The sequence below is a fragment of the Cyprinus carpio genome, chromosome A14, assembly GCF_018340385.1.
Source record: "Cyprinus carpio isolate SPL01 chromosome A14, ASM1834038v1, whole genome shotgun sequence".
NCBI lineage: Eukaryota > Metazoa > Chordata > Actinopteri > Cypriniformes > Cyprinidae > Cyprinus > Cyprinus carpio.
The window spans coordinates 9,571,450-9,592,958 of NC_056585.1; the positions used below are offsets into that span (position 1 = coordinate 9,571,450).

Genomic DNA, 21,509 nt, shown 5'->3' on the forward strand with positions numbered 1-21,509 from the left:
TGTGACATCAGTATGTCTCTCTACGTGGACTCTGCAGTTTGTAACTGAATGCAAGAGACAAAACGTTGCTGTATTTAAGTAGTGTAACGTCTTAAAGCAGGTTTTCCAGTTTCTGTCCATGGTGCTGCAATGTCATTTGTATTTATGTCAGCCACTTTTTAAATGCTTTTTGTCGGATTAGAACTGTCATAAAGCAGGTTTTCCAGTTTCTGTCCATGGTGCTGCAATGTCATTTGTATTTTGTTTATTTATTTATTTATTTTTTTGGTGTGTGTTGTTTTTTTTTTTTTTTTTTTTTTTTGGGGGGGGGGGGGTCTGGGTTACTATAAATATTGTGGTCGTTTTTACCATTCCCACTTATCAGGGAATGTTGTGGCCCCGCTGTTGTTTCGCTAAATGATTTTATCTATATAATCCACATATAACCCTGTCAGAGACATGAACATTGTGCAGTTTCTTTTCTTAACTCGTGGTGTCGCTGTTCACCTGAAAAACAATGTCACGTCTCTCCGGTACGTCTCTCCACCCTGCTTGTGATGTCATACACAGGGCTTTTCAGCTCGTCGAAGAAGCGGCTGATCCATGATATTATCTACGTCTATTATTCTAAATTTTTATTTTATGCTTGTTTTCTTCTACATAGTATTGTTAATCATTGTATTCGCGAGGATTCAATTTCTGCCCAGAGTCTGAAGAATTCCAAGGTTCTGTGTTACTGCTGAGATGTTTTGTCCTTTTGTTCTTCATGCTGATGGCGCACACCTCTTATGGAGACGTAGTCACACACTTTCCGGAGGAGATGAAACGCGGATCTTTGATTGGAAATATAACAAAGGATCTCAACCTCGATGTGAACAGACTGTCATCTCGTAAGGTTCACGCATACATACTGAAGCTTAAGCTGATACTGTGAGAAATTAATATGAGTGCTGGAGGAGCGAGGCCGCTTTTATCCAAAGTGGTTTTTTTTTTTTTTTTTTTTTTTGCATTTAATGACAAGTATCTCCATATCTGCTCATATTCTCATTACTGAAAATAATGTCACACTGCCAAAAGTCTTTTGTGGTGCAAAAAACAAGCTACATTTACTTAAGCAAGATACAGTGTCTTTTTTCTGTTCTTTTTTTGATTTTGGAGTGAAATAAGACCTAGACATGTGCTTGAATGACAATCACTCACCTTGTGAATTTTGGCTGCAGATATGCCTCAGTTTCTCTCTCCCTGAGGAGACTCATTCAAACTGATCTCACCCCTCTGTTACTGCTCCTCCAGGGTTTAATGACCTTGATTCGTCTCAATTGTTTAAATGGTTGGTTTAGCTGGTTCAGATGATTTGGATGATGAGCATCTCAAACTAGCATTGTTGTTTGTGTGTCTATATGTGCGAAAAATGTGTGTTTAAGACATGGATGAAATCTTGACCCAACTCCATTTCTTTTCTCCAAAGCCACAGTCCTGCAGCCATCATAGCAATATGACTACACTCCAGCATGATTAATTAATGAGATGATATTGTTTTTTTGATCCGTCCCAGTGCCTAATGTCATCTCTTTCTATCCTTTTTTCTGTCTTTGTCTTTCTCAGCTTAAAGGTCCCGGTGCAGACTGGAGATATTCAGCGTCCCTTAGAGCAGGAATGCAGAGGTAAGATTTGATTTATTTATTTATTTATTTATTTATTTATTTATTTATTTTTGTCTTTTCATCATCTGCTGAATATGCCCTATTACTTTAAAGGGGTTAATTAATTAATTAGCCTTTGTGTTCATTGTACCAAAGTAGAGATTGGATGAATTATTACATACTACATTGTTTTAACAAAAAATAATATATATATATATATATATATATATATATATATATATGTACCACAGGTAAAATGTATAGTAATGACTCCTTTAAATGGACGAACCTGGTGAAAGGAGGGCAAGAATAGAATATTGCAAGACAGTAATTTCCAGACATTAAATGGACATGGTTACCTATAAAAACAGCTGATCTTTATATGATCATGGAAACTCACGTGCACAGGCAATACCCATAAACCACTGGACCAGGCTGTTGGTAGCATATAGTTATCCACCACTCATTATGAATCAACCAGTTTGATATAGATGTAGCAGCCACTGAATGACCAGTACAGCTGTACAACAACAATTGTCATGGAAGCAGAAGTAGGTCATATGCAGTGATTGAAGTATTGCCTACAGCCATGTCAGCAAAATGATGGCAACGAAGGACATTACAGACAACAGACTGGACAGCACATACACATATGCCAGAGCTATGGGTGTGTGTGACTGAATGACCTCTGATCTTCATTAGTGGTACACTGATTCCCTCCTAATTACAGCATGGTTTAATGAGAGCTAATGTAGCCACGCAAATCATTATCATGCATTAAATCAGATTCCTGTCTCAAAATTTATGTGCTTAGAGAAACCGCTGCAAAATTAATTTCACATTTATGATGCTCTTGCTTTCTCTGTCTTGAGTTTAAGACAAATTGTTACTTTCCTTGGTAGTTTCTTTGTAGAAGTCAGTAGCTTCTTATTAATGTTTACTGTTGCTCATTTTTAGAGTTTAGAATTTGAATAAACCCTAAAGCCCATATAATTTTTGACATGCAAGTTTGTTACTTTACTAAGTGATCAGAATGTTTTTTTGTTTTTTTTTTGTTTTTTAAAACATAGAGACCAGAATTATTTAAACTGCAGCACCTTAGCAACCTCATAGCAATGTGTTAAAGCCAGTCAAAAAGACCTTAGCAATACCTTGGCAATCAGAGTGAGATTTGCAAGGGCAAACATTACCTTTTTTATTGTTACTCTCCTAAATGTAATACTTTTTCACACGATAGACCAACAGGTTTATTTAGAAATAGCCTTTCGGATGTTAAACACAGAAATGATCAGTGGAGGAGACAATAACATTGATATGCCGGCAGAAATGAATGAGGGGGTGGGGGGGGTGGGGGCAGACAGGGAGAAAGCGAGAAGGAGGATGTTTGAACATTAGATGAGGATCATGTATTCAGTCCAGTGTTTCTCATTAATTATGTAGTAAGCCTTAGTGACTGCTGCTGCACAGCTCTTTAAAATGGCTTCCACACACACACACACACACACACAGCATGTAATAGCAGGAGTAACCGCCTGACCTTGGACTGCAAACATTCATCAGAGAAAGACAGAGAGAGGAGGCAACTAAAATGGTGGTCCCCCATTCTGCATGCTTTCTGTCACTGGATAATTTGTTTTTAACAGATTACTGGTTGATTGCAATTGTAAGAAATGTCAGAACATATTAATTCTTGCGTTTTAAAATTCATGTATAAAGCATTTCTGATCTGTAATGGAGGGTGATGCTAAAACTGGTGAAAGTTAACTATCCATCGAACTGGTATCTATCCACTGAAGAGTTAAATAACTAGTGACTGGTATGCTAAAATAATCAAATAATAGGGGAAATCAGCAATGTTATTAATTTGTTAACAATGTTATATACATACTAATTTTTTGTTGCTAATAATAATAATAATAATAATAATAATAATATATATATATATATATATATATATATATATATATATATATATATATATATATATATATAGTTCAAATATTTTTATTTTGATTAAATTCAATTATTTTGAACTTTCTATTTATTAAATAATCCTGAAAAAAGTAAAAATGTCCTCAATAATATGAAGTAAAACATCCTTAAAAAACAACTATAAAACAAAAGAAATTACTACAGCAGCAAATCAGCATATTAGAATGATTTCTGAAGGATCATGTGACACTGAAGACTGGAGTAATGATGCTGAAAATTCAGCTTTGCATCACAGGAATAGATTACATTTTAAAAACATATTCATTTAGAAAACTATTTTTAAACTATTTTCAAAATTATCTTAAATTGTAATTGTATTTCACAATATTACTGTTTTTCTTTTTGATTAAATAAATGCAGCCTTGGTGAGCATAAGAGATCAATCAATCAATCCGGTAATGACCAGCTGACTGTATGTTACCCCACTTATTATGTAGATAGTTACCAAACAAATAAATAAATGGAATGAAATATTAAACTGAGTTAAAATATTTTTATTACGTGAGAAGAGGAGGCTGTGAATTGAGAAATTTTGAGGGCACAGGAGTGATATACCCAAGCTCTATCAAACATAAACCCTACCCACACATTGTCCTTTTATAATCTGGGACACTATCTACATAGTGCATCTTTTCTCATAGAGTGAGATCTGAGACTATTTGAATATGAAAAAAAAAAAAAATGTAAATATACAACCCATAAATATACAAATTGTGGCATTTACATTTTACATTAATGTAAAGAATGTCATAGTTTTTGATATGTTGAAGATAATTGAAGAATCACCTGTCTTGAGTACAGAGTCTCAGTTATTAATCGGAGATGTCTGCACACTCTCAAAAGTGCCCATATACAGATCACCACAACCATCAGGGCAAAACAAGAACAGGCTCAGAATAACAAATTGTGGCATGTACAATTTACATTAATGTTCTTAAATTTAAGAAACCCATAAATAGTGCAGAATCTAGAATTATGATTTTTCGTAGTAGTAGTAGTAATCATGAAACTTTTGCAAGTATTAATTTAACAAAGCTCCTAGCTTTTCAATGTTATATTGTGTGGTGTTTCAGTCAAATCAAAGTTGGTTAACTCTAATATATATATATATATATATATATATATCTATATATATATATATATATATATATATTATATATATATATATATATATATATATATATATATATAGATATATTATTTTTTTATTATTATAATTTTTTTTTTTTCCTTTAAGGTGAATTAAAAGTTTTAATCTGAAAAGCATTCTCCTTTGTTTGTGTGTAGTTCAGTCCATATGGAGGAGTCATCTGTGATGCAGGGTGCTCAAGGAGTTCTTGTTCAGAACTGGCCCACCGTCTCTAGCGCTCCTGGTAAGATATTGTATCTAAACCCTATGGCAAGCATTGCATTAACTAAATTGAAATTTCTGCTATCCACATTAATTGTATAACTCTATACTCAACTCATGTGTTATATTTTTATTTCTACCAAGGAATGTTTTGAGAAACATCTTAGTCCAGGTTGATACTTAAATGAAACATAACTGAAAACCCATATTAGGTCTTCAGATCTAGAGCAACCACTAAGCAATACAATTTTCCTCTGGGTGTTCAGGCAGGACTGTAACACTGTCTTTCACAGTTTCACTGGTTTTAACCCTCAGGACCATCTATCACTATCAACCCCTGTCCCAATCTAGACTATCACTCTCTTCTTTTCTGTCTCGCATCATTCTTACACTTGCATGCTTCTTTCCCTGCAGTCTCCTCTGCATTGGCCTCTTTTGCTGAGCCGAGCTGCTGCAGTGATGCAGGATGCAAGGAATATGACCTAGCTGAGTAGTTCAGGGAGCAACTCAGAAACCACTGCAATACATTAGTGATACCGCAATCTGCTTTTGTGTGTTGAAAAGTAACATTAAATATGAATTCACAATGGCAGCAACCCACTCAAAAATTGTTAATGCACCAAAATTAAGATTTATCATCATTTGCTTACCCTCATGTTGGAAGGTGGATTGTGATACACCATATGATTACAGCATATGAAAGCTTTGTATGATGATTGAAATTTGAGATCTGCACTGGTGGGAAAAATTATCTGTAAATAATGACATTAATTTGGGGTTTTAAATACAATGTATTATTATTATAGGAATAAAATTGGGGCCTTCTGGTAATGTATAGTGGATAAACTACTGTTATTGCACTTTTTCTGTTTTTGGAGCTTGATAATATAAATCACTCTCCACTTTCATTGTGTAGAAAATAAGAGAGTTTACATTTTTATTTAGACTTTATGCTTCATGTCTCATAGTGTTTCATGGAATAAAGGCATCAATACAAAGTTAAAACAACACAAGGGTGAGTAAAAGATGCAAAATTTTCATTTTTGGGTGAACTATACCTTAAAAACTGCTATTGTACATATTGTACATTTTCCCACAGTCTGATCACAATGTAATACCATGGTTTAATGTTGGATTATATTTGCATTCCTCCTCACTCAGTGTTTGATCTGTTCATGGTAATTAATCCACAATATTAGATTCCATTTCTATTTTGCCCATCTAGTCTCTTTCTCACACTCCAAATAATTGAAGAATCTCCTGTCGTTCTGTAGAGGACAGAGTCTCGGTTATTAATCAGAGATGTCTGCACACACTCTAAAGTGCCCATAGACAGATCACCACAGCCATCAGGGCAAAACATATTAAGATAAAATATGTTTTTAAGTCAAAAACAACAAGAACAGGTTCAGAATAACAAATTGTGGTATGCTTTAAGCTTGTGCTTGTAGCCATATAATATTGATGTGGTCTGTTGTAGAACATTATGTTGAGCAAATAAACATCTAGTTACACAAATGTGAATTTTAGTATTACATCAAATCAGACTTGTTCTTGTGGCGGCGTTTATGTTAACTCTTCTTGTAAATACCATCATTTTGACATACATGACATGACATCAGCAATAAACCTCTCTACCGTTGTCTGGGTTCATTTCCTGGGTCACAAGGTCATAGGTAGAAACCCGGTTACAATTAATGAATATTTAATTTCCTAATTAACTCCTTGTGAGGGTTATGGATGTCTATGCTGAGGCCCGACCCTGTTGGATGGAATGATGATGTGACTTCTGGAGGTGTTCGAAATAATGAAAGTAATTTAGTTTCAATAAGATGAAAGGGAGAGAAGAAGGGAGAGAGGACAAAACGGGCACAATTACTCGGGTGATGAAAGAGCAATTTGTTTCTAACTAAGTCTCTGATGATGACTGCAAAATCAAAGACTTGAAATGAATGAAATAAGCCTCTTTAGATTTTAGCTGTCTCTCTGTCTCCATCTCCCTTTCTTTTTTCTTTCTTTCTTTCTTTTTTTTCTTTCTTTCTTTCTCCTGTTCAGTATTCAGTCTTGTTTGCAAATCTTTCACAAGCTGCCAATTTGGCGATGCTGCTTAGCTTTTTAAAACATTAATTCAGCCCAAAATTAAAACAATATGTATCATTTAATGTATAAATGTCATTGTTCCAAACTTTCTTACTTCCATAAAACTCAAAGAATAAATGTAGCAAACTTTTAATTCTGTCTATTTAGCTCCTAAAATGTGAAACATAAAAACTAGTGATGTCTGGCATCAAATATGATAAAATGCCTCTTCATGAATGAAATTTGAAGGATACTGCAAAAATAACATACGATAATCAGTCAGCTGTAGAATGTACACAAGTCATTTCAACTTAAATTATATTGAAGTGACTTACAAAATAGAGTTGAATCTTATATAACTTAAAAATTAATTTGATGTTGTTTAAATTAGTCGAAGTCATGAAAAAACAGTAAAGTATGGCATTTAGATTTTTAGATGAACCAACCTTTTAAGACAGCAGAAAATGAGAACAGCTAAAGAGATGAATTAGAATCAGACAACACCATCAATTTTGTTATCAGCAGCAAGGGAATCGGCAGTTTAGGTGGTAATGTGAATGTCAGTCAGTCAGTTGGTCTGTGGTGGTATACAGTAGTGCTGGTTTGTTTTATGTCCTACGTTTTAATGAGCTTCATTTTAGCTTTTGCGTGCAAAACACTGGAGAAGCCAACGCCCCTGTCTCTCTCTCTGTCTCTTTGTTGCGTGTGATACAGTTGGGCAAAACTACCAAAGCGCAGATCTACAGAATTAAAGTAATGAAAATAGGATAAAGCATTTCTGTCTCACTCTCATTTTGTTGTTGTGTCCGACACATTTTCTGTCTTGTTGGTTTTTTGGAGTGTTTAAGAAAGAAACAGTGTGACAGAGGGAGAGGGCAGGTAGACAGCCTAAGGGAAAGAGGGATAGAAGAGAGTGACAATGAGGGGGAAAAAAAGGGTGACCGTGGGGGAGAGTGAAAGAAAACAGGAGGGGGCTGTGACTGCCTCTGTTGCTATGGGAGAGAAGTATTTGACCATTAGAGAAAGAGAGAGAGAAAGAGAGAGAGTATGTGTTCTGTATTAGTTTCCATCAGTGTCTCTGCCTCAGCCTGATTTCACTGAAGGAGGCAGTTTCCACGGCAACCATTCATACCACGAACAGGGTGCTGGAAGAATAGAGGGAGGGTGAGAGAGAAACAAGTGAAAGAGAAATGCAAAATGGAGAGAGAAAGAGAGGGGAGTGGCTGAATGAGAGAGTTAACAGAACACCATATAAAATAACACATGAATAAATCTGTGCATATAATAGGAAGGAGGGAGTTAAGAAGGATACGGACAGGTGAAATGGGGACAGATGTATGAGAAAGTAGAGAAAAATGAGTTTTTAATGCTTTGGTAATGTCATCGCAGTAAAGCTTTTTAAATAGAGAGAAATATATATTTTTTTCTACTGTGAATGCGATTGTTGGGTTATAGCAGGTTGGGTGAAGATGGATAAATGGAGAGATAAATGGATGGGTGGATGAGTGTGACCTATCCTGTTTAAAGATCATCTCTACAGGTGGGCCAACCTGCACAGCCCACAGGCTCTCATATCAGCTACATTGCCATATGGCACATAGAAACACTTGCCCACAATGCGACGCACATTCATACTCACAAACTGACACAAATGCACTTACTACAATGCAACATGCATGATTTATTTTATCAACAACAAGCAAATTGAATTGAACTGATTACAAAAGAGTGTAAATAAGACTAAATAAGTCAGAGGTATCAAAAGACAAAAACTAGTATAGCTGACAAATCAATGATGTCAACAGGTCTCACTGATTTCCAGTGATTTTGTAGTAATTTTATGATTTTGGAATTAACAGTCACTTTAGTCAGTCAGTAAGACAGAGGAAAGGCTGTGCAGGAGGGTGCGAGTGTGTTTGTGTGTTGTAGGTCTAGTGGAATTTTTCAGAACACGCCAGGGGCTTTAGTCAGCTCAAGAGAGTGAACTGAGGACAATCGCTCTCTCTCTTTCTTTCTTTCTATGTCAGTGTTTGTCTCCATGTCTTTTTTTTTTTCTTTTTTTTTGAGGCTTTGTGACATGAGGTTGAGATTGATTGATTGATTGATTTATGCATCTATGCTTTTATTTATGCTTTTATCTACGCATTTACTTGTGCATTGATGTGTTTGTGTGTGTTTCCCTGACTTTAATGGAAAAGAGGGTTATTGAAAATTATATCATTATTCTCAAAACATGCAGTACTCTTATTACACAGAGCAGAACTATCCTTAATACACACATGCACACAACACACACACATGCACTGCAGTTTTGGCAGGTTCATGATAAAGCTTGTGGTGCCATCTGGCACATATTTTATCAGGATTACTAGAGCCTGAAGTACCACGGTGCACTGCATACCCATACACACACAGAGACACATGCAACAGTGTGATTATTTTTATTGTGCACAGACAATCAGTACCACATTCACATATCTAATTAATATTATATGCCCACAAATCCTTTATTATTCGCACACACAGCTAATGAAAGTTAATCAAATTTTCTGTTAAATATTTAATGTGAAAGCATGCAATTTACATACATGGACAGTAAATAACAAATTGTGAACTTTGATTGGTAAATAGATAGAGCTGCAATACATGTACTATAATCGAAATGTATATTTTGTATTATAGATAAACATTTTGTAATTTTCAGGCTAGCTGTCTATATGTGAAATCAGCCAATTTTTTGTCCTTCATGCAGCAAAACACAAATCTGCTGTCATCTGGTGTTACACACGCACACATACATATACATAGTCCTTCAAAAGTGGTGTTGTCTCATCTAAACAAACCCATAATTCCTTGGCTCTGCAGTGTTGCTCAGAAATCTGCTCCTTCAGAAGTTTAGCATTGGAGTTTGGCTCATACTGCCCTTCCTTACCTCCTCTTCTGCATTATATAAGACAGCACTCCACTCCTTCTTGAGAACGGAGACAGATACAGAGATATATAAAGAGTAGATGGGAGGGGGTCAGCAGACTCATGTTGTTTTCTTAATGATGAGACGATTCGATTTTCTCCCCATCATCTTTTTATGAGCTAGATCTTTCACTGGCCATAATAATCATGCCCTTGTCATGCAGCTTATTAAACCTTTGGCATTATCTGCCAGCCAGAAGTGTGTGTCTGTTTAAAGACTGCATTACATGAAAGGTCAAGGCAAGGTGGAAATATATGGAGGATGTTGCTGTAAGGGTAAATGTGTTGGGAAATTACTCTGAAACTGTATTTTGCAAAGATACAAGCTACTCACAGTTTAAAACAGTTAAAGCAGTCAAATGCAGAAATAATTACTTCTTTTTAAAACGTTATCCCATCAAAGTCCTACCCAGTTTTTGAACTGGTTAATTTGACAGTTTTGAAATCAGTGTAAATGTAGATAACCTAATAGCATTGCTACTTTTAGTTAGTCACTCCCTACCACTAGTGAATTGTATGCCTTATACTGTCAGAATGATGAGAGACACAAAGAGGAAGAGGAAGATTAGACACGATGAAAGAATATGAGTGAGAGGGACAAAAAAAAAAAAAAAAAAGCATTTGGGCGTTTAGTTGTTGTGTTACTGAGGGATTTGGAAGGGTAGTCAGTTCCCTGAGCACTCATAAAGCATTCTGCCTGTTTCTCTCTCTCATTTCACACTAACAATCCTGAATACATACCTTCTTTCACTTACAGATATCATAGTCAATGTTTCAGAGGTTGTAATCCATCTTTATCTTCACCGCAACATAAGCTATAGACAAAAGGCAAAGTGCGAACAAAGACTTGCACACAGATATGAAGCCAAAGGTGTTTGTATTAAATTAAGTGATGTTGTGGTGATCCAGTGTCATTATAAATTAGATTACTTACTCATCAGACAGAGAGAGAGAGATTTTCAGCACTGCACAGGGGATGTCAATCATAGATCAGGCCAGCTACCACAGTAATTTACATTTAAAGACATGAGTACATTACATTGCACATTTACATTACATGAGTACATAATATTCTTTCCTAATGCTTTCATTACACACATTGACTGTCAAATAATGCTGTTTTCATTTTTGTTGTGATTCTATTACAGTTTGTAATAGATGGTCTCTTTTTCTCTCATAGATAATGAGGGTGGTGAGGTCTCTCCCCCCGTAGGTGCTGGAGTGGATAGCAACAGTTGGCATTTTCGATACGGGGCGGGTCCAGGAGGCCCTCCACATCTGAAACCTGGTGAGGTTCCTCCTGAAGCCTTCATCATCCCTGGTTCTCCGGCCATTATTTCCATCAGACAAGGACAAGATGGAGACGACAAGAGCGACTTTATTTCCTTTGGAAAAAAGGAGGAGGCCAAGAAGAAGAAGAAAAAGAAGAAGGAGAAGAAGGATAAGCGGGAGAAAGGAAAAGATGATGATGATGATGATTAGAGAGACAGCGGAAAGAGTTAAAGCAAGAGCTGTTTTGTTTTTGTTTTGTTTTGTTTTTTAAGGCAGAAGTCCCAACAAAAGTCTGTAGAGCAAAATATGCTTTTATTAATCCTAAAATCCATATTTGGGGCTCAAACAAACATTTTCCGTTGGATTTAAGTGAAAAAAATTTGAGTGATTTTCTGTCATATCCGACCTCTTTCGGCTTAACGCAGATAGCTTCTCCTTCCTCTTAATTAAGTAATTGATTAATCTCGCGTTGTTACATGATTGATTAATATTCTCCCATGCCTCACCCACTATTCTGCATAAAATGTCCTTCAGACTCATGTTGGTACATATGTCTTATTCATCCTCTTGGTTTTTGTTTTCCAATCTTTTTGATAGGGAGACAAAATCTGATTGTTTGTAAGCTGTGTGCCGCTTCACTTGTGCTATCGTAGTAAAATGGAGAAAAAATAAGAGCGATTCAAAATTGAGTTTAGTTAGTCATAATGGAAGCAGGACACACACTGGTGTAAATATGCAGTTTGGGCACCGCTGTATGTAAAGCAGTGAAGATGCTAAATTAATGCTTTTGCTTGTTCACTTCTCCTGGTGTGGGATGGAAGAAACATCCTTTAAAACAAGAGACACTGAAACATTTTCACTTATAAATATACCACATCCTTGGCAAAAAAAAAAAAAAAAAAAAAAGTTTTATCAAAAAAAAAAAAAAAAAAAAAAAAAAGTACACCGAATGATGGAATGCACTTTTGTTTTGTTGCTTTAATTATGTTACCAGCAAATGTTCTCCAAGGCATAGTGTATATGTGAGAAAGTAATCCCATATATACACACATAAACATATATAGACACACAGATTTAGTAAACAGGGTCAATAATCATTCCATCTCTACAGCAACTCCCAAAACCTCTCCTTCTCTGAAATGTTTCTAACCTGGTTGGCCTTTTGATTAACCAGCAGTTGGACAGGATCAATATCATGTAAAGCTCATGAAAATCAGATAATCAGCTCTTCAGAAGCCTGGTTATGTGCTCTGTTGTTAAAGGGATGACTGAGAGAATGTTTATGCATTATGAACAGTATTACTGTTGATTCACCAAACCTCAAATACCTTCAATCCCATAAACTATCCTTAAATATCCTCTGTAGAAAAGGCTTAGGGGTTATGCCATGATTTTTACTGTGGCATTGCCTCATACCTGTAGTTTCCCCACTGTCCTTGACCCTGTCATCCCAACCTTAATTTTGTGCCTGCTTTCTCAGCTCAGTATGTCATACACAAAACCTAGCCGCCTCCTTTCTGCTTGCTTTCTGGAGGACCAACACAACCCAAGAGCAAAGAACACAACATATTAGCTAGGGGTTTTCAAAATTGAAGGGTGGGGGGGTTTGTGCACAGTTTTTATAAGCTTTAAGTGAACTTTATTGCTACTGTACAGAGCTTCTGTCTGTCTGTCTGTCTCTTTCTTGATCTCTCTGGTGGATAGGCTAGCTCTAGACATTGTGGTGTACTCATGTAGTATGGAGAAATGCAGACAACGCCTGTCAAATCCCCCCGCAGAGGACAGAAGCCCCTCCCGCCGAACTGTAATATGTAAATGATCCAGTGCTGTCCATTCAACTTCAGCTCTGTCTCTGTATAAGGCAATATATATTTTTGCTGGTCTCTCATCGGTTCATTCTCAAAAAGAGGAGGAAAGGGACAAGACAGCTGTGCGGCAAGGGGTGGAGATTAGTAGAGGAGAACTTTGGGGTGAAAATAGTGGCTTGCCAGTTTGATCCGATGTTGAAGGTGAAGTGTGTAATTTCTGTGCCATTAGCAGCACCCAACAGAATTTTCCTCCGTCTGCCTTTAATAGATCCAACTATTGGTTTTGAGCTGTGTCGGGCTGTTTCGGTTGCTCAAACAAACAGAGCAATGTTTTCAAAGACACATCCAGTGTTAACACTTTAAGAAAGTATCTAAACCTTAGAAAATACACAAATCATCTGTACATTGTTATAAAAACAATCAAGTGTTATTCATCTGATATTAATAATACACAAAAGACCAGACTGTTGTCTCCACTCCATGCCTTCTAGTGTCTGGTTACAGTGATACGTCTGTGTTCCGATGCTACTGGTTCCCTCACTTGCCTGCCTTCCTTGTTGCCACACACCTAAAAATGTCTCAAACCGATGTCACAATTATTCAAATGTGACTGCTGCATGACCTTACCAGAAAGAAAACATTTACTATATAGAGATATATATGAATATAGATATAGATGGCAGTGATTTTACTATTTTTGTTTATAGTTTTTATTCATTATTCACACAAGCGATTTGTGTATGTACCGTCTTTGAGCATTTTGCATACTGACACCTCTGAACCGACTTACAGTGGACAGTTATGACATTACTAAACCTTGGTATTTGTAAATGCTCTATAGTGTGATGCCCTGAAGCTCTTGGTTTTATCATATTCTTTTTATTTTTGTTTATGAAAAAAAAAATGTTTGTGTTTGGCTTTGACATACCGATCAAACTGGCACTGTATATTGTAGCTAAATTATGTATGATGATTCTGTCCCTACTCTTTCACTTCTTTGACAAAGAAAAAAAAAAAAAAAACAGGAAAAATCATCCTGATGTAAAATACAATATATGTAGTGTATGCTTGTATCTAGTGAGCGTTCATGCTGTCATTCTTTCTTATTGTCTGGTGGTGATCAGTAGGTGGCGCTGTGCTGTCCAACTGAATGGCGCTCATCTGTTGTAAAACACTCTTTTTTGTACACCTGCTCATCAATATGTGATGGTGAATTAGTGACCTTCATTCCATTCTTATTTTCTCTTCTTTATTATATTGTTTTTATTATTTTTTTCATTATGATGGAAAAGTGGTAATGTGTTTTGTTTATAAATCACAAAATAAATAAACTTTTCTTTCTTAAGAATGTGACATATTGTCAGTGTTTCTTTGTCCATGAGCCAATTGTTTATTGTTGTTTTGGGTTACAATACAATCTAGAACCAAACTGTAGAGCAGAACTTTTACTGCAAGGAAGTCTGGAGAAGCAAGAGAGAGAAATGAATAAAACTGCTTGCTCTGTCCCGATATTTGGGTCATTTTATAACTGAGGTTACATTTCATTTGAGGTTAACCTGATCGAGAAAATAACATTTATTTAGTTCCGTCATTGAAATTTTGAGTCAAAATAGTAAAATTGTCAACTGTTACCTGTCAACCCACAGTTTGTAATAACATTGTAGACAAACTCACTACCAGGGTAGTGATATATATATATACTTTTTGTGTGTGTGTGTGTATATATATATATATATATATATATATATATATATATATATACACAAATCCGATTCCAAAAAAGTTGGCACACTGTACAAATTGTGAGTAAAAAAAAGGAATGGAATAATTTACAAATCTCATAAACTTATATTTTATTCACAATAGAATATAGATAAAATATAAAATGTTGAAATGAGACATTTTGAAATGTCATGCCAAATATCGGCTCATTTTGGATTTCATGAGCGCTACACATTCCAAAAAAGTTGGGACAGGTAGCAATAAGAGGCCGGAAAAGTTAAATGTACATATAAGGAACAGCTGGAGGACCAATATGCAACTTATTAGGTCAATTGGCAACATGATTGGGTATAAAAAGAGCCTCTCAGAGTGGCAGTGTCTCTCAGAAGTCAAGATGGGCAGAGGATCACCAATTCCCCCAATGCTGCGGTGAAAAATAGTGAAGCAATATCAGAAAGGAGTTTCTCAGAGAAAACTGCAAAGAGTTTGAAGTTATCATCATCTACAGTGCATAATATCATCCAAAGATTCAGAGAATCTGGAACAATCTCTGTGTGTAAGGGTCAAGGCCAGAAAACCATACCCGGGCCCTTAGACGGCACTGCATCACATACATCACATACACTGTAATGGAAATCACAACATGGGCTCAGGAATACTTCCAGAAAACATTGTCGGTGAACACAATCCACCGTGCCATTCGCTGTTGCCGGCTAAAACTCTATAGGCCAAAAAAGAAGCCATATCGAAAAATGATCCAGAAGCGCAGGCATTTTCTCTTGGCCAAGGCTCATTTAAAAATGGACTGTGGCAAAGTGGAAAACTGTTCTGTGGTCAGACGAATCAAAATTTGAAGTTCTTTTTGGAAAACTGGGACGTCATGTCATCCGGACTTAAGAGGACAAGGACAACCCAAGTTGTTATCAGCGTTTCGTTCAGAAGCCTGCCTCTCTGATGGTATGGGGTTGCATGAGTGTGTGTGGCATGGGCAGCTTACACATCTGGAAAGGCACCATCCATGCTGAAAGGTATATCCAAGTTCTAGAACAACATATGCTCCCATCCAGATGTCGTCTCTTTCAGGGAAGACCTTGCATTTTCCAACATGACAATGCCAGACCACATACTGCATCAATTACAACATCATGGCTGTGTAGAAGAAGGAACCGGGTACTGAAATGGCCAGCCTGCAGTCCAGATCTTTCACCCATTGAAAACAATTCAAGACCTAAGACAGTTGAGCAACTAGAAGCCTGCATTAGACAAGAATGGGACAACATTCCTATTCCTAAACTTGAGCAACTTGTCTCCTCAGTTCCCAGACGTTTTCAGGCTGTTATAAAAAGAAGAGGGGATGCTACTCAGTGGTAAACATGGCCTTGTCCCAAATTTTTTGAGATGTGTTGATGCCATGAAATTTAAAATCAACTTATTTTTCCCTTAAAATGATATATTTTCTCAGTTTAAACATTTGATATGTCATCTATGTTGTATTCTGAAAAAAAAATATTGAAATTTGAAATTTCCACATCATTGCATTCTGTTTTTATTCACAATTTGTACAGTGTCCCAACTTTTTGGAATCGGGTATGTGTGTGTGTATATATATATATATATATATATATATATATATATAATATATATATATATATATATATATATATATATATATATAGATATATATATATATATATATATATATATAAATTTTGTGATGCAGTATTTAAGACACCACAGACACATTTTATCTGTATCAGCTTTGACAAGCAGCCAGACAACAATACAAGTGTGACTGTATGTGTGAAGGCTCAGATTCACCTCACTTCTCTCCACTCATCTGCCCCCTCAGTGTTCCTCTTTGATGACAGTAATCATAATTAGAACTCACTGAGAGATTTCTTAATGCAGACAGTTTGCCCTGAAATCATGGTCTGTCTAGCAGTGTCTGCTGTTCATGCTAATGATGGCACTGTTTTCACCTCTGTGAGGTTACTAGAAGGTCACATTAAAGATGGATGTACCACTCATGCATTGCTGTTATCTTTCTTTGATTTGATGCTACTTCCAGCCATTTAGCATGTGACATCTGAGAAAAAGTTATGTTTGTGCTGTTCCGTCTTTTCAAAATCCTCTTTAATCTAACATCAGAGAAAGTATGTAAGTGAGTGTGTCTGTGTTGGTGCATAAGGGAGGTTCAAGAGTTCAGCCTGTAATTCTGTCTATAGAAAAATATACATTTCTTTCTCAGCACCCTCTCTTTTATTTGATCTTGGAGGCTGTTTCTATGGTTACTACAATGACGGGACAAATTTCCATGGCAACAATTCAATTTAGAATTGAGTGTCTGAACAGACATAAAGGTGAGAATAAGAAGAGAGAGGTACTGGAACAGATTGTGCTATACTATTGCAGACAATCTCATAACTTCATAGAGTTCTATAGACTTCACATTTAACCTCATAAAACTAGAGTTGTTCTCGTGGGACCTGTATACCACACCCAGAAGCAGTTCTTTATGGGCCCTGACCAGTTTGTGTTTTAAATATCCTCTAATTTCTGCTGCTTGTGGTGAGAAACAAACAAATATTATAAAGAGATTGTAATGGCCAAAGGCAGTAGAGCTGCATTACAGCACAGCAGGTCACAAATGCAGCAGTAATAAATATAGATATAATTCATAAAAAAAAACAATATATTTAGCAAAAAATTATACAGAATTAAAGAAGTATCGTACATATAAATCAAGTATATTATTAATACAATTCTATACAGTGAGCAAAGGCTATTGCTGAAAAGTACAGTTTATGACAAAATATTCATGGGTAGGTCACGCTTTTCATTTAAATTAAATTAAATTAAATTAAATTAAATTAAATTTTACATTTTTTTATTTATTTTTTAGGTCATCTAGAAAAAAAATACCAACGTTATAAAAGCCAAGAACGGAACATCACTCATCATCCAGAAAAAAACTAAAATAAATTTTACATTTTTTTATTTATTTTTTAGGTCATCTAGAAACCTCAAATATTTATTTTCACTTCACCTTTAATTCCTGGACATTTCAAAATCTGTTTATTTCCAGCAGTAAATGTTCTATGTGGTCATTAATACTCCTCTGTAAGTATCAATTTAATTAAAGTTAATCTGACCTGTCAATGGCTGATTTACATCTACTTTCTGAAGTAAGGTTTTCTGGTTTTTATGCTTCATGGTTTCAGCAGTAGACACATTGTGTATGGTATAACAGTCAATCAAGGGGCTCCTATCGGGGAGTGAGGTGGTTTTTTTTTTTTTTTGTCTTTTTTTCTTTTTTTTCCTGTTCTGCTCTTTTAAGCTCAAATGACTCAGCATGAAGATCCTGCTGAGGCTATACGTACTTGCAAATCAAAGACACAGTGACGGCTAAATAAACAGTTGCCATAAATCAGAGATGAACCTCTTGCATAAACTGCCATCCACCATGGGGAGTGGAATAAAAGTACAGGTTAGAACATTTACCTTGATGTGCACTTTCAATCACAACAGGAGTTACAACAGGAGGGCTGTGCCAGCTAGTGTATTGTGTATGTAAGTTTGTGGGTTTAGGAAGTAAAGCTAAAGAGTAAGAAATATGGTGTAAAATTTAAGAGTGCAAAGGAAAATATATTGGTTGCAGCCTTTTGAACATTCCCATGAACAGGAAATACACAAATGGAGCTGAATTTTGTTGAAATTTGAAAGTGAAATGTAAAAAATAACATTTAAAATGTTAAAAAAGTTTACAGATAATATTAGTATAATTTAGTTTTATATAGCAAGGGCAAAGACAATCATGTCTTATCAGATTTCTGAGCAGTAACATACTTTTATATAATCACATACTCCTATATAAAAAAAAAAAAAAAAAAAAAAGTCAAATTACAATTTTATAGTTTGAAATTGAAACTGAAATGATTTCAGACTGAAGGCTGTAACAGAACAGCTTTCATATCAGAAGATACTTTTTTTTATTCTTGACAACAGATGTGGTAGATGCTGTAAGGTTTTTTTTTTTTTTTTCTCATATAATAAACATTCAAACTACAGGCATCCAGGGTACATAAATGAAAGGGTTGTGTTTAAATGTTAAAACGTATTAAATTATTTGGAAGATAAAATAGGCCTAGTTTAATTTGAATGCTTATTATTAATAAATAATAATGAGAATCATTTTTAGTCAAAGAAACGATAAAACACATGACATTTTTTGAATATTTCACACAAAACATGACACATGTGCGACTAAACACACACACACACACACACACACACACACACACACTGAGATACTGAGATACTGAGTTTGCTTACATTTTTGTGCGACTAAACAGCGCCACCGCCTGTAAGCATTTAGCGATCCGTATGTGTTTGAGGTTTATGATTCAGAAGGTCTTGTTTGACATTAACCTCCCCTTTATTGCCTGTTTTATACCGTTATTATTAATTGCGAAATTAAAAAAAAAAAAAAATAAAAATCAACAAAATTTCAAAAAATCAAAAAAAAAAAAAAAAAAAAAAAATAAAATAAAATAAAATAATGAAAAATTAAGTGGGAAAGATCAGACTAGGGATTTGTGTATTTGAATGTACAAAAATGTATATAAAATAAATGTATGTGTATGTATGTGTGTGTGTGGTGTGTGTGTGTGTGTGTGTGTGTGTGTGTATGTATATATATATATATATATATATATATATATTAGATACTTTACAAATGATATAGTATAGATATAGATACAGGTAATTAAATTTTTCAGGTCCTCAAATCAAATGACATCGATGTTTATTTTTGCATTTACATTTTTTTTTTTTTTTATTAATTTATTGATCAATTTCATTTTAATTTCGCTTGGTGTCCACATAATGATAAAGCAAATTATGGTCCAAATAAAGATTTTTATCATGTATGTGGGTGTGTGTTTGATGCGTCCTTCCTATTTCTTCATTGGCTGCGTTCCACTTCGCTTTTAGAGACACACTGGCGAACTTCCATAAGCACTTCCCCTCAGGGGAATCCCCACTAACATTTTGAAATGCATTGACCAGGGATGCGAGTCTATGCGAGTCTGCTTCAAACTTGAGGCAGCTCCACATATCACAAGGCAACACAATTGTGACTTCACCGCAGATCTAATTTAACCACACCCCAAACAACTCTACGATATACATATATATGTATATATATTAGTATTATTATATGTATTATTATTATTATATGTATATGTATTATTATTATTATTATTATTATTATTATTATTTTAAACAGCCCAAGCATATGTTATATACTCCATAGCGGTTTCCAATTGATCAAGGGCTTAGCTTGCAACGTAATCAGTGACGTACCTTGAAAATATATTCGATGATTGTTAAAATAATATATTTCAGCTCTTTATCTTTCGGTGCCGTCCGACTAATCTCAGTCCTTGCATTGGCCCATGGAAAGAATTATGAACATGATGCCAATTGTCTGTCCACAAAACTTCTTCCAAGTTTATCATTACTTCAACACATTATATAGTCACATCATAAGAGGTGGTGCAGTGATTCATCCAATGAGATATCGATTACATATGTGTGGTACACAAGCCAATAAATATACGTTATATAATATGGAAGTATGGCCAGGAAGTTCTGGACATATTAGGCATACACTTGGCCAAGGATACCTTTTCTCAACTGAACTATACAGTTCGGTCAGTCCAAACTCAGTAACCTTTGGGCCTAAAGCCCCCATCCTCCTCTGAACATCTGAACTCCTGAGGAAATATTCATGTGTGCGCATGTGTGTAGACATTAAGATTGAGAGAGGTAAGACTACTGAGAGTAGAGAGAGAGAACACAGAAGGGAGGAAGGAGCGAGACAGAAGAAAATGAGTGAGAAGGGAGGAGGAATTGCAGAGAGGCAAACTCACAGGAACATCTGGCAGAGAACATGATATAATCTAACAATGATGCATCATCAACTTGTGTTAAAGTAATGTTTTAGTTTTCTACAATTCAGCAGTAAATCCACACTGTATATATATATATATATATATATATATATATATATATATATATATATATATATATATATATATATATATTGACAATTAAGAACATATGTGTTCAGGCTCAATCCCGCTCCACATCTGACATGCAGGTGGATGAATTGTTTGACATGAGGCGCAGGAGATTGAAATGTAATTCCAGCCTGACACACTGCGCGCCGCTGCTCTACTCCATCTGCTCCTCTGTTCAAAAGTGGAGCAGCAAGGAAACATGGCCAGTAGTGGAATATAGCTTATGCATTTTAAAAACATAATGCAGAATACAATGACATAACTCGTCCTGTGAGTTCAAACTGTACTAAACCTAAAATAATAACTTCAATAAATGTATCCTGTCTATTCAGTTCACTCTGTGAGTGGGAACCGTGCCCACCTTTTCTCGGGACCTTACTCTGAAAAAAATCATTAAGCAGATTTGTTTCAGGTAGAACTTCTTTTTTTCATAGTTTGCTGTATTGTTTCATAGTTTCATATTGTGTAGTAGGCTTATAAAGAGAGTGAGCAGTAATAGCTCAGAGGAATATAACTGGAAAAAGAAGAGTTATGATCAGGCAAGTGCTAGCACCCGCTTTCATATTGGAAAAGCATCCCAGCGCTGGAGAAACGTCAGAGAGCGGGAAGG

At 35.5% G+C, this 21,509-nt stretch overlaps 2 protein-coding genes across 7 annotated transcripts in view; both read left to right on the forward strand.

The window, feature by feature from the left end:
- Positions 1-21,509, forward strand: part of LOC109097575 (SPARC (osteonectin), cwcv and kazal like domains proteoglycan 1) — a 327,147-nt gene that overhangs the window by 164,689 nt on the left and 140,949 nt on the right. The gene's annotated exons all lie outside the window — the stretch shown is intronic.
- Positions 1,489-14,447, forward strand: LOC109101875 (protocadherin alpha-7-like). Its single transcript, XM_042770619.1, has 3 exons — positions 1,489-1,643; positions 4,902-4,987; positions 11,195-14,447. Exons 1-3 carry the CDS (start codon positions 1,636-1,638, stop codon positions 11,494-11,496), a joined length of 396 nt encoding a protein of 131 aa, XP_042626553.1. The 5' UTR covers positions 1,489-1,635; the 3' UTR covers positions 11,497-14,447.

Bases quoted from the DNA above. Each gene is read 5' to 3' on its own strand.
- LOC109101875 (XM_042770619.1), top strand. The intron at 4,988-11,194 runs GTAAGATATTGT...TTTCTCTCATAG, and splicing joins CACCGTCTCTAGCGCTCCTG to ATAATGAGGGTGGTGAGGTC.